This window comes from Silene latifolia, chromosome 11, assembly GCF_048544455.1.
Source record: "Silene latifolia isolate original U9 population chromosome 11, ASM4854445v1, whole genome shotgun sequence".
Lineage (NCBI taxonomy): Eukaryota > Viridiplantae > Streptophyta > Magnoliopsida > Caryophyllales > Caryophyllaceae > Silene > Silene latifolia.
In genome coordinates, this window is record NC_133536.1 from 1,263,651 (window position 1) to 1,275,970 (window position 12,320).

Below are 12,320 nucleotides of genomic sequence, written 5' to 3' on the forward strand. Positions count from 1 at the left end.
TATCAAACCTGCATTATTTTTCAATGTGGGACAAATAACATACTCAGAATTACACCATCTTTTTTGCACTTAGTTCGACATCCAACCCAATGTTGTCAGGATCGGGATTCTACTTTGAATCGATGAGGAAGGTAGGATCGAATCGGTAGAATCGGATCGTAGAATCGCAAGATTCTACAAAATCACTAAATATAATTTTTTTATTGGTAAAAACATATAATTGAAAATCAAAACACTTATTTATTAATATTTATTCATAAATTATTGGTAATTAATTATTCTAGTATCATTGTATGAACAACTTTCACGAAATTTGGATTTTACGGTGTCATTATATAAAAATATATACTAATTTTTTTATTATGGAATCGGATCGTAGGATCGTAAAATCGTAGGATCGTATTATGATCCCATCTCTAGAAATTTTCAAATTAATAGGATCGTAAGATTCTACAACTATGATAGAATCGTAGGATCCAGGATCGGTCAAACATTTTTGGATCGTAAAATCGTAGAATCGTTGGATCGAATCGCGATTCTGACAACAATGATCCAACCAGATCTCGAATACTGAATACAGACAATTGCTACTCATTATATCTAATAGTTATATTTAAATTTAATAATATGATCAAGTACTCTCCATTAATATTTGTACGTTGTTTTTCTTCAAAAAAAAAAATTAAAATAATTGAGATACGGAAATTTCCCGTAGTACCCCTTAGTTTTGTTAGATTTTCCATGTTACCCCTACTTTTAAAAATCTGCCCATGGTACCCTTGAGGTTCCATTTTTTTGCCCATGGTACCCTCTAATGTAAAGACTGTTAAATGGACGTTAAGTTTGATGGCGTGACAATAAAATAACAATTAAAAAATAATACCCCTTTATTATTTTATTGGTACGGATATCTCTCTTTTAAATGCAAATTTAATTAACTATATCATTATAATATTGAAAATTTCTCATGGTAACCTTGAACTTTGATAGATTACACATGCTACCATTGACGTTTGTTTTCTATTTTTTTTTATCATAATTAAAATATGTGCAAATGATAAGAACCTATACTCTAATGATAGAATATTTTTTAACACAATTCTAATTATATAATTTAAACATTGTATATTTACGGATTTACCACACCTACATTATTTTTCAATATGGGACATATAAATTCTATAGGTAGAAAATATAATGATATAAACTTTTAAGAGCTTTCCAAGATAATACTTAAGCGACTCAAAAGATTTTGGGTTGATGTCTAAGTTCCAAGGATGCTCATAGAATCACCCACCTTATGCTATATTTTGATGTGGGAAAATTCTATTTTTTATATGTAGTATATTTATCACACCTATATTATTTTTCAATGTGGGAGATATAACACACTATGAAATACACCATCTTTAATATGTGCAAATTATATGAAATCTATATATACTCTAATGATAGCATTTCTTACCATGAATCTAATAATATTATTTTCATAATTTTTTTACCGACATTATTTTATAAAATGAAATTTAAAAGTTTTTATATGAAAATTAGAAACATCACTTGAATATAAAATAAGAAATACATAGTATATATTATAATAACTAAAAGATTTTCCAAACATTAACTTAGGTTAGAAATCATTATTGTAGAAACAGTAATATAAACTCTTTTAAGAGTTATCTCTGACAATACTTAAGGGAATCAAAAGATTTTGGGTTATGACTTCTATTTATAATCATAAGATCACCATGCCTTACGGTAATCTTCCGATGTGGGACAATTTTAATATTTATACATAGTATATTCACCACACTTACGTTACTTTTCAATGTAGGACAAATAACATACTAACTACTAAGTACACCATTTTTTTTGTACCTACTTTGAGATCAACCCGATTTAATAATGAGAAAATACAATACAATACAATACAATACAATATACACTCTAATGATAGCATTTTTTTTGTCACAATCTAATTATATAATTTTCATACGATATTTTGAAATATAAAGTTTTTATATCAAAATAATAAACATCACTTTAATATAATATAGAAAATGTATATATATGGGACATTTCTATTATTTATACATAATATATTCACAACACCTACATTATTTTTCAATGTGAGACATATAACATACTAAAAAGTCTATATCTTTTATATCAAAAAAATTTTGGGTTAATACCTAAGTTTCAAGGATGCCTCCTATTTATATTTATAGAATCACCCTACCGTATACTATTATTTCAATGTGAGATACATAACTTAATTATTTAGACGTAGTATGTTCATAATGCCTACATTATTTTTTAATGTGAAAGATATAACATACCAGGAAATACATGTCTTTTCTTAAAAAACCACTATTATTGTATACATATTATTTTTCTTTGAAGGTAAAACCACTTAGTCTCGATCATTAGATATGGATCTCTACATCGTACATATAACGACTCATTAAAGCTCTATTACTGCATTCAGAAGACAACCATTAGTAAAATCTTTAGTTTTGTATTGTGTCAGGAGACTACCATTAGTAAAAAATTCCCAACGATTTCCACTTTATTTTTATATCATATCGTAGATAACGATAGAAAATCTTAAGAGCTCTTTAAAACAATATTTATGAGACTCAAAAAATTTTGGTGGATACATAAGTTCCAAATATGCATCCTATTTATAATCATAGGATCACATCACCTTATACTAATCTTTCGAAGTGGGACAATTCTACTATTTATATGCAGTATATTCACCACACCTACTTATTTTCCAATGTGGGACAAAACATACTAAAAATTATACAATTTTACGTATTAAGAAGTACACCATCTTTAACATGTGCAAATAATATAAAATTTATACTCTAATGATAGCATTTTTTAACACAAAGCTAATTATATTATTTTCATAATTTTTTTAACGATATTTTTTTGCCAAATGAAATGTAAAAGTTTGATATAAAAATTGGAAATATCACTTGAATATAATTTAGGAAATATACATATTATAATAATTAAAAGATTTTCCACTTTATTTTTTATATCAAAAATTATACTTTCCTAAATTGATTTTTGATGATGTGGACGCTCTCAGATCGTTCGAAAAAACTCTTATAAATATATATATATATATATATATATATATATATATATATATATATATATATATATATATATATATATATATATATATATATATATATATATATATATATAGAGAGAGAGAGAGAGAGAGAGAGAGAGAGAGAGAAGGGATCAACTAAGGTCCTTAGATATAATAAGTCCATAAGTCCTAATGTGGACGGTTGGATCAATCAAACCAATGGCCAAGATTTGCATCAAACCCCACTAAACCCCATTAAACTAATATTTTTGATTTACCTCTCTCCTCTTACCCACTAACCCATGCATGCTACACTGTTTGTCCATCAGTCCATGATCATTTCCCTCCTCATTTTCTAGACAATTCAAAACAACTTGCGGGTATTTTTCCCTCTATTTCCTGTCATTTCGTCTTCCTTTTCTTTCTTCACAATTCTGATAACTCCATTTTCATCACTACCAATTAACTCCATCCTAACAAACGCCATTTTCATCACTACAAATTAATACCAACTCGCGTGCAAACTACTTTGTCTCCATTTTTTTATAAGGTATTTTCTCCATTCCTTATTTAGTGATTTGTAGTTTGTTTTTTGTTAATTATTGCCTTTGTTAAACTATCATAAAAAGAGTTCATTTGATTTTTCAATCTTCAATTATGGGTTTCTTTGATGTTTATTTGTTCAATTGTTAATTATGGTTGTGCAGATCAAATTCGAGGTCATTTGATAATTAACAATGGTTTTTGCCAAGAAAAATGCCAAGAAATCTTCCAAGAAATCTAAATCGAAGGTAAAAAATCTCGTCTTGTTGGTATAACTCTTATAGAATGATTTGTAACTTCAATTAAATATCTGTATAACTCTAATCCCAATTGTTTGTCATCTCTGAGATGGATGTTGTAGAAAGTATTGACACGGGAGTTGATATCCAGGTTAAAAATTTTGATTTTGATTTATACGTTACTAGATGTCTAACTCTGCTTACTAGATGTATAACTTTAGTACTCAATATGTATAACTCTGGTTAATTAATGTAAAACTCTGATTAATAGATGTATAACTTTAGTACGCAATATGTATAACTCTGGTTCCTAGATGTATAACTCTGGGTTCTAGATGTATAGCTCTTCTGATTCTGTGACCAACTCCTTCTTCATAATGTCAAACTCTAATTGTTATATGTATGACTATACTTTTAATTAGTTTCCATTCATAGAGTTATACAATATATGCCTACAGTTATACAATTTATACCTGGATATATACAATATATAGCTAGAGTTATACAATTTATACTTTGGAGTTATACATTAGATGCCTGGACTTATACCTGGAGTTATTCCTGGAGTTATTCATTATACTTGTATATGCTTACGAGTTATACATTGTATGGCCGAGTTATACATTCTATGACTAGAGTTATACATTACATGACCAGAGTTATACTTTCTATTGCTAGAGTTATACATTTTTATCGCGAGTCATTTGTTGTATAACTCGATTACATGTTGAATAACTTCTGCTGTCAACATGTATAAATCTGAAGTTATACAATGTATGGCCAGAGTCAGACATTCTATGGCTAGAGTTATACATTACATGGCCACAATTATACTTTCTATTGCAGTCATTTGTTGTATAACTCTGATTACATGTTGAATAACTTCTGCTGTCATAATGTATAACTGGAGTTATACAATATTTTGTGCGTAGTTGGAGTTATACATTCTATGGTTAGAGTTATACATTATATGTGTAGAGTTGTACATTCAATTTCCAGAGTTATACATTCTATGGTTAGAGTTATACATTATATGCTTAGAGTTGTACATTTTATTCCTGGAGTTATACAGTATATGCCTAGAGTTACACATTAGATAATTTTAGTTTCAGATTGTCCACTTTTGTTATTATATGTATAACTGTACTGTTAATCTGAATCCCTTTTTGTTTGTCAGCTACAGATGGATGATGCACCAAGTACTGAGAAGGGAGCTGATTCCCAGGTTCAAAGTTTGACCCTTTTATAACTGTTGTCATTTGTTGTATAACTCTGATTACATTTTGAATAACTTTTCTTTGTCGGAATGTATAACTCTTGATATTTTTCGATTAACTCTATTATCGAATGTATAACTTTTCTTATATTTTGTATAACTCGACTATCTATTGTATTACTTTAATTCACAGTATGTCTATTTCTTTGTTCCAAATATCTCTAATTGCAACTATAGTATGTCTAATTTTGTGTGTTGTCCTTGCTTTTCCCCAGATGGTTGAGGCCAAGCCAAGGGTAAAGAGGGTGCATGAAGTCACGGTTTCGTGTCGACCTCAAAGACTTGTCTCTCTCATTGAAAAGCTTAATGAGGATCAGGTGTCCGCTGTTAAGAAAATTGGGTTTGGTGGCCTTTTGGAACTCAAGATTAGCAGCTTCCCACTTGCACACGTTCGCCTGTTCTTGGAGTCCTTCTCTGACGGGTCATATGTGTTCAGGGCTTCGCGGAAGAAGGAGTTTATGATCAGTAAGTATGACGTGCATGACTGTTTCTTGTTACCTTTCGGACCCAATTCTCTCCCTTTGGTGCCCGTGAGCTCGCAGAAGGGGTCCAACGATCCCGAGAATAAGGAGCTGAAGGACAAATGGCGGCAAGCGTACGGGGTGGCCAAAGGGAATAGTGCAATACCCTTAGGGAAAGTGCACAAGCAACTTCTGGAGTACGAGGAGGCAGACGATCAATTTTGCCGGCTATTTGTTTTGTTCTGTATGTCTTCATTCCTCGCACCCACCCCAAACAACGGGATAGATTGGAAGCTGTTAAGGGCTGTAGAAGATCCTGAAGCCATCCCGCATTTTGACTGGTGCTCTTATATTTTGGACATGACGGTGAAAGCGGGGTCAGACTGTAAAAAGGGGGTAACATTGTTGAACGGGTGTATCCCCTTCCTCATGATAAGCTACTTTCAGCGATATGATTACAAGGGTAAGCCTTGTAAACATGATCTACCTTTGATTAAACATTGGGATGAAACTGCGCTTGTAGAGAGGGTAAAATTTGAGGTGGGTCAAGGGGGATTGGGTACTTTAACCTTGTCTAAGACCAGGTATCCGAGGTGCCTTCAAGACCCCTCTTATGGAAGGAGTGTGGACAGTAGCAGCCTCAGCGGCCCGCGTGAACCCAAACTACTGTTGCTATCAGGCCCCCCACCCCCTCTCTCCTGCCCAACTTCTGAGAAGAAGTTCATTCAGATAGAACTACCAGCAGGTGTCGAGGATGACCAGAAATTGAAAGCTAGGGCTGTCGATGTAAGTGCAAATTATTATATATTTCTGCAGATGGATTCTGTTTCAGCTTAACGTACCCATATATTATAATATAACTAACTTACTGTACTTGTTGGATGCAGGGTACTCACGAGCTTTATCTACAAATGCAAAGGAACGCTATTGTGTTCTATTCATGGTACGCAGATGCAACCGCACGGATCAAAGCTGTAACTAGTGATCCTACGGGCCTAAATCCTAGTCAGGCCTCTCAAGAATTCTTTGAGGGTGAAAAGATGCAAAAGTACGTCGCTGAAGCAGAACAGATTGCAGAAAGGCTGAAGGTTTCTGTGGGTAACGCTCCTGCATTTGGAGAGGTAGTTACTGAGCCTCCCAAAAAAATCTGACGTAATCGATGCATCTACGCGTCAAATAAGTGAAGTTCTGTCTAGTCTCGCCAATGATGAGGGTGGCAGGGGTGGTAACCCCCGTGTTGAGCCGCGTCTAGAGTCCGTCAAAGCCGAGACGCCAACGAAATCAGTTGCAGTTTCATGGTCAAAGATTATGGAGGAAGTGGGAGGTGATACAGTCGTTTCTAAGCCGTTGTCACCTGCTAGCCCAGGGTTAGAGGATCAAGTTGTGTGCACCCCCGTCCCAACTGTCAGAGAGCTGTTGTTGGAGGCGCGTTACACCGAGGAGGAAATTGACGAAACTTTGGGACCGTCAAAGGACGATGAGGCTCGCCTCTGGACAGGTGATGAGGGGCATGAGCACGTTCATGGGGACGGATTGAATGAAAATGCTGAAAATGTTGGAAGATTGTCAGACACTGACCATGAAAGAGCAGCAGACATTGTAGGCCAAGCTGACGGACGGTCAGAGAATGCTGAATCTCGGCCCGTGGTAGGTGATGAGGTGCATGAGCAAGTTCATGGGGAGGGATTGCAAGAAAATGTTGAAAGGTTGTCAGACAATTAACCGTCAGAAAAGGCGATGGAAAAATCTACGGTCCCAGAATTGGGTTTGGACACACAAGAATTGATGGAGTGTATGTTTTCTACTGCTGAAATGAAGGAAGCTGCATGTGGACTTCCAGCGTACGGGAGTGGTCCTGGTGGCGAGGTAAGTTTGTTAATTTGCGATAAATACTTTTTATACAATGGTTTTTTTTTTGTTTATTGGTAGTGTATAACTCTAAGTTGATATAGTATAACCTTGTTGTAACTGTGGTATAACTGTAACGGCCGGTTGGTACAACTCTTAACCAGTATACGACTACAGTTATACAGTATATGACTAGAGTTATACAATATATGCTTTGGAGTTATACATTAGATAGCTGGAGGTATATCTAGAGTTATACAGTAGAGTTATACATTATAGTGTATATGCTTACGAGTTATACATTATATGGCCGAGTCATACATTCTATGCTTACAGTTATACATTTTATGGCCAGAGTTATACGTTTGGCGTTTAATTTTGTTATTTTTCATTCAGGCCACTGTTAAAAAGGATGTAATTGAGAATGTTGAACAACATTCTAACAATGGGGGAGTAAACGTAGATGTTGTCGAGGGTGCGGAGATCACCCCGGGGAATCCTTCAACTGAATGTACTGGAAATGAAATCCCTCTGACTTTCATGAGCACGACAGAGGTGAATGAGGCATTTGCCGGGGTTGAGGAGCGAACGATCGGTGCTGCCAAAGAAGGTTTGGTAGTTGAAATCGCTGGTGCTAGGGTTGAGCCGGTTGCACCACATCCACCCCCTATTTATGTGCCGCGATGTGACATGATCCACCATCCCTTCTTGCTGCATTCAACTGCCCCCCTTCCGTGTATGAACATTGTACCTGAGAACCTAGGTTGTTCTCAGGATTGCGGGGCACCCGAACCTGACCAGCACGTATGCTCACAGTGGTTGCGTTTTAAAAAGGAACGTTTCAGGACGGTGTTCAGGGTGAGGAAGGATGTAATGGATTATGTCTTTGATGAATTCCACGACCATAATAAATCGTAAGTAAAAGATAAGTTTTACCTATATTTCAATACGACAGACAAACAGGCCATGAATGCATTCCCTTGCTGCGTGTCTCAATTTTGCTAATCCTTTGTAGGGAACAATTGGTCACATATCCCTGTCCAAACTGCATAACGTGTATTGATCTCCAGTCGTTGATGCCCGGGAAAGCAGTTCGGGAAATGTCATCGATCGACTGCTGGTCCGTGCTACTCAATCAGCTTACGCACGCGAACACCGCAGCTGTTTCAAGTTCGCGCTGTTTCTTTGGCCTAGCTCACGCTGTAAGTGTGCTCGAACTCCGCAAGTTATTTTGTGACAACCTGTACGTACCTTGTGATACAAGCTGCCAACCCCCGTCTATCATTTTTATAGGCCCTAGCAATTGACATTTGGCAAGGCAGGAAGAAAAACTTGGTTGTTGATCATTCTGAAGGCTTTTGTTACTCGTGGGACATGTGGCAAGAGTCGTGTTCTAGTCCATTCCAACTGGACTCCGATATGGTGAGCTCAGATATCAATATAGAGACATTTACATACTGGAATTATACATTATTTTCGTAGAGTTTAACAGTATATGCTTAGAGTTGTACAATATATGCTTTAGAGTTAGGCATGGAGTTTTACCTAGAGTAATACCTGGAGTTATACACTACATTGTATATGCTTACAGTTATAGATTTTATCGCTAGAGTTATACATCCTATTGCAAGAGTTATACAGTATATAACTTTAGCTTTCAGAAGTACTAGAGTTATACGTTCTAGGGCTGAAGTTATACATTATTTGTCTAGAGTTATACAGTATATGCTTAGAGTTTTGATGAGTGGCTAACTTCACTCCAGAACTCTAGGCATATAATGTATAACTTTAACCATAGAATGTATAACTCATCGCACATAGAGTACAATGTAAGCATATACGAGTATAATGTATAACTCCAGGCATCCGCTTAGTGCACATAATGTACAATGCAAGAATATCTTTGTATAACTCGGAAATTAAATGTACAACTCTACACATATAATGTATAACTCTAACCATAGAATGTATAACTCCAACTACGCACAAAATGTATGCCTCTAATCTGCTAATTATGTTTTAAAACTCTTAGATTTTTGGTGCATGTTTGTAGGTTTCGTCCGTAAGCACGGCGATGAAGATCATTACTCTTGCATTTGCATAAATTTCCTCTCTCGAGCGGATCGAGTATCTTGATAACCGTTCTTACGAGGACGATCTTCTGAAATTACCATACGGAGGGATTGCGCGTATTCTTTGTAAGACTTATAAAACTGGTGACTAAATTAATTATCAGCTCCATTTGTTTTGTTAATACGTCTTCCCCTTTTAAACGCCTTGCCTAACTTCCGCCAGGCTGATGCAATGGGAAAGTATATGGCCTACAAAGGGCTCGACAAAGGCAAGAGAGTTGAAGGGTTCCCTTTTGTCAACATTAAATTCAATGGCGGGGAGCGGGACATACGCCAATGAGGCGTGGTGCATACGTCATGGTTCATATGTTTTTGCACCGTGGAGAGCCATTCGACTGTACCCTAGGGGATCGAGGAAAGCAATGACCTCATGCGAGCGGAAATTGCTGCAACCCTTGTCCTCGGTGACATTAACTTGGACAGGGAAGAAGTGTTATCCAGGGTATCGGCTTTTAAGGAGCTTAAAGACCGTGAATTGGAGGAGGTGCGTGATAAACAGAGGTCAGCCGGCAACACAAGTGGAAGGAAGAGAGGTGTTGGAAACGTCGGAGAGAACAGTTACGCTAAACGACCTTGCTCTAAGGTCGGTTCAACCTTCCGACTCACCTTCCAAAGTAGCCCTGGGCCGGACGCCGTCCGTCGGGCCCTCTCCGTGTTAATAGCCGCTCCCGGGGTAAGGGCGATGGCCTCGGTTGCACCAAATATTGCGGGGAACCAGACGCCAACCTTACCGTGGTCGCCAAGATGCTGAAGATGAACAAGGCATTAACTAGGGATATCCCGGTGTATCGCAAACAAGTGGCTGATTACGTTTTCCTTGATGACTACAAATATCCAAATGAGTAAGCTGTCTAAAATCCTAATGTTTTATCATATTAAGCTATATCAATATAGACACATTTCCATCTTTGGAATTCTCTAGTTTTTTGCGTATAGTATTACAAAGTATATGCTCAGAGTTGTACAATTTATACTTTGGAGTTATACATTAGAGGACTGGAGTTATACCTAGAGTAATACATGGAGTTATATGTTTCATCACTGAAGTTATATATATCGTTAATGGAGTTACACATTCCTAAGCTGCGATTATACGTTTCATCGGTGAAGTTATGCAGTCATTTTAATAGCGATTACCTTCCCATTTAGTATACGTCATAGCCTCGATTAACACTGCTTTGTCGAACTACAGTGAACCACTTGTGAGTTACGGCTGACACGGAACAATTAATAGGTTGCAAATGTTGTCTATGCTCCCTGAGACGCCAATGGATGAAAAAGTGATTGAGTGTTGGTCCTTGTTGCTTAATCGATTGGAGGCAGAGGATTGCGCGTTTTTTCGTTCGTCTTTTTTCGGTATCCGTCATATGGTATGGTCCTAATCAATCCTTTAATATGTTATAAGAGTTGCACATACCCTCTTTAAAACTTTCACAGTGGAAAGTAAGTCTACAGTTATACATACCCTCCCTGGAGTTAAACATTTTGTTTTTAGAAGTTATTAACAACCAGTATATACTTAGGCATTCTTCATTATCTTTGTAAGAGTTCTTGTGAAACTCCAATGCACAACCCCTATAACTCCTTTGGTATCCTCACACATATCTTGCTACTTGAACGAGGAAATAATCTTGAGCTTTGTACGAAAACCTGTCCAACAAACACCGGACACCGACAAAGTTGTACAATACGTGGGACGTCTTCCGAACCGACTGTGGCAAAGATTTCAGCTTGAAGGCTGATTTAATCTTCGTACCCATTAAGATTGAAGCCCATTATGCATGTGTGTGTATCAACTTTAATTCTAGGACGATTGATCTCCTGGACAGTAAGTACTATTCAAGTCCACGGCAATCGGAGATATGCAAAGCATGTCACGTTATTGTAAGTGGAATTAAATTGTAATTATGTTCATCTAAAAAGTGTTCTCACCGCTTTTACAAATCTTACTTTTTGACGTTCTTGTCTCTTGCCAAAGCGAGCCTCATGAGCGACTACGTGGAGGCTAGGGATGACGCGAAGGACAGAGCGAAAGACATACCGTCGTTCGATTCCGTCGAGATCCGTTTGCCTGGCATCAGCAAACGATAAACGACACCGAGTGCGGGTTATTCTGCATGATGCACATGCTAATGTACGAGGGCGATAGTTTTGGTCACGTTGATCTCGAGAGGAAGGTGAACCGTCGATATTTGGTGATCCGGTTGGCGCGACGCTTTCCTAGATGACATGAACATCATCAGGGAAGGAGTTCTGACCAAGGTCAATGGTTTCATTGGCGAGAAATTACAGATCCTGAAGACAGTAGAAAACAGACGGAAAGCAGCGCGGAGAGGAGATAAAAAACCTGCGAAAAAATAGAATGTATCCCTTTGATTCTGTATTCTCTTTTTTTGCAACTCTAGAATGTTGTCAAGAAACTCCTTAACAACTTAGACAACTTGTTGGAATAGATTGTTACTATATGATCTTGGTCAGTCATAATTAAAATCCAAGTTTTACAGATAAGTGTTAGAGTTATACACTCTGTGAAGTAAAGTTATACAAATTATGTGCAGGAGTTATACAACACACATGACTCTGCAGTTATGATAAAAGGCAAAATTTATTAGACAGCTAAGAGTTATACAAAAAACATCAAGAGTTATACAACGTGTGTACAAGAGTTATACAACATATGACTGCAGTTATTTAAAGGCAAATTTTGAA

The 12,320-nt window shown here is 36.5% G+C and overlaps 1 protein-coding gene across 1 annotated transcript; it reads left to right on the top strand.

Moving 5' to 3' along the window:
* Positions 1 to 5,831: 5,831 nt before the first annotated feature.
* Positions 5,832 to 12,089, top strand: LOC141612622 (uncharacterized). Its single transcript, XM_074431438.1, has 5 exons — positions 5,832 to 6,417; positions 6,519 to 7,497; positions 10,804 to 10,981; positions 11,234 to 11,495; positions 11,590 to 12,089. Exons 1-2 carry the CDS (start codon positions 5,878 to 5,880, stop codon positions 6,780 to 6,782), a joined length of 804 nt encoding a protein of 267 aa, XP_074287539.1. The 5' UTR covers positions 5,832 to 5,877; the 3' UTR covers positions 6,783 to 7,497; positions 10,804 to 10,981; positions 11,234 to 11,495; positions 11,590 to 12,089.
* The last annotated feature ends 231 nt before the right edge of the window (positions 12,090 to 12,320 follow it).

Coding starts and splice junctions, on each gene's coding strand:
- LOC141612622 (XM_074431438.1), top strand. CDS start 5,878: ATGTCTTCATTCCTCGCACCCACCCCAAACAACGGGATAGATTGGAAG. Junction 6,418..6,518: donor TGAAAGCTAGGGCTGTCGAT/GTAAGTGCAAAT, acceptor TGTTGGATGCAG/GGTACTCACGAGCTTTATCT.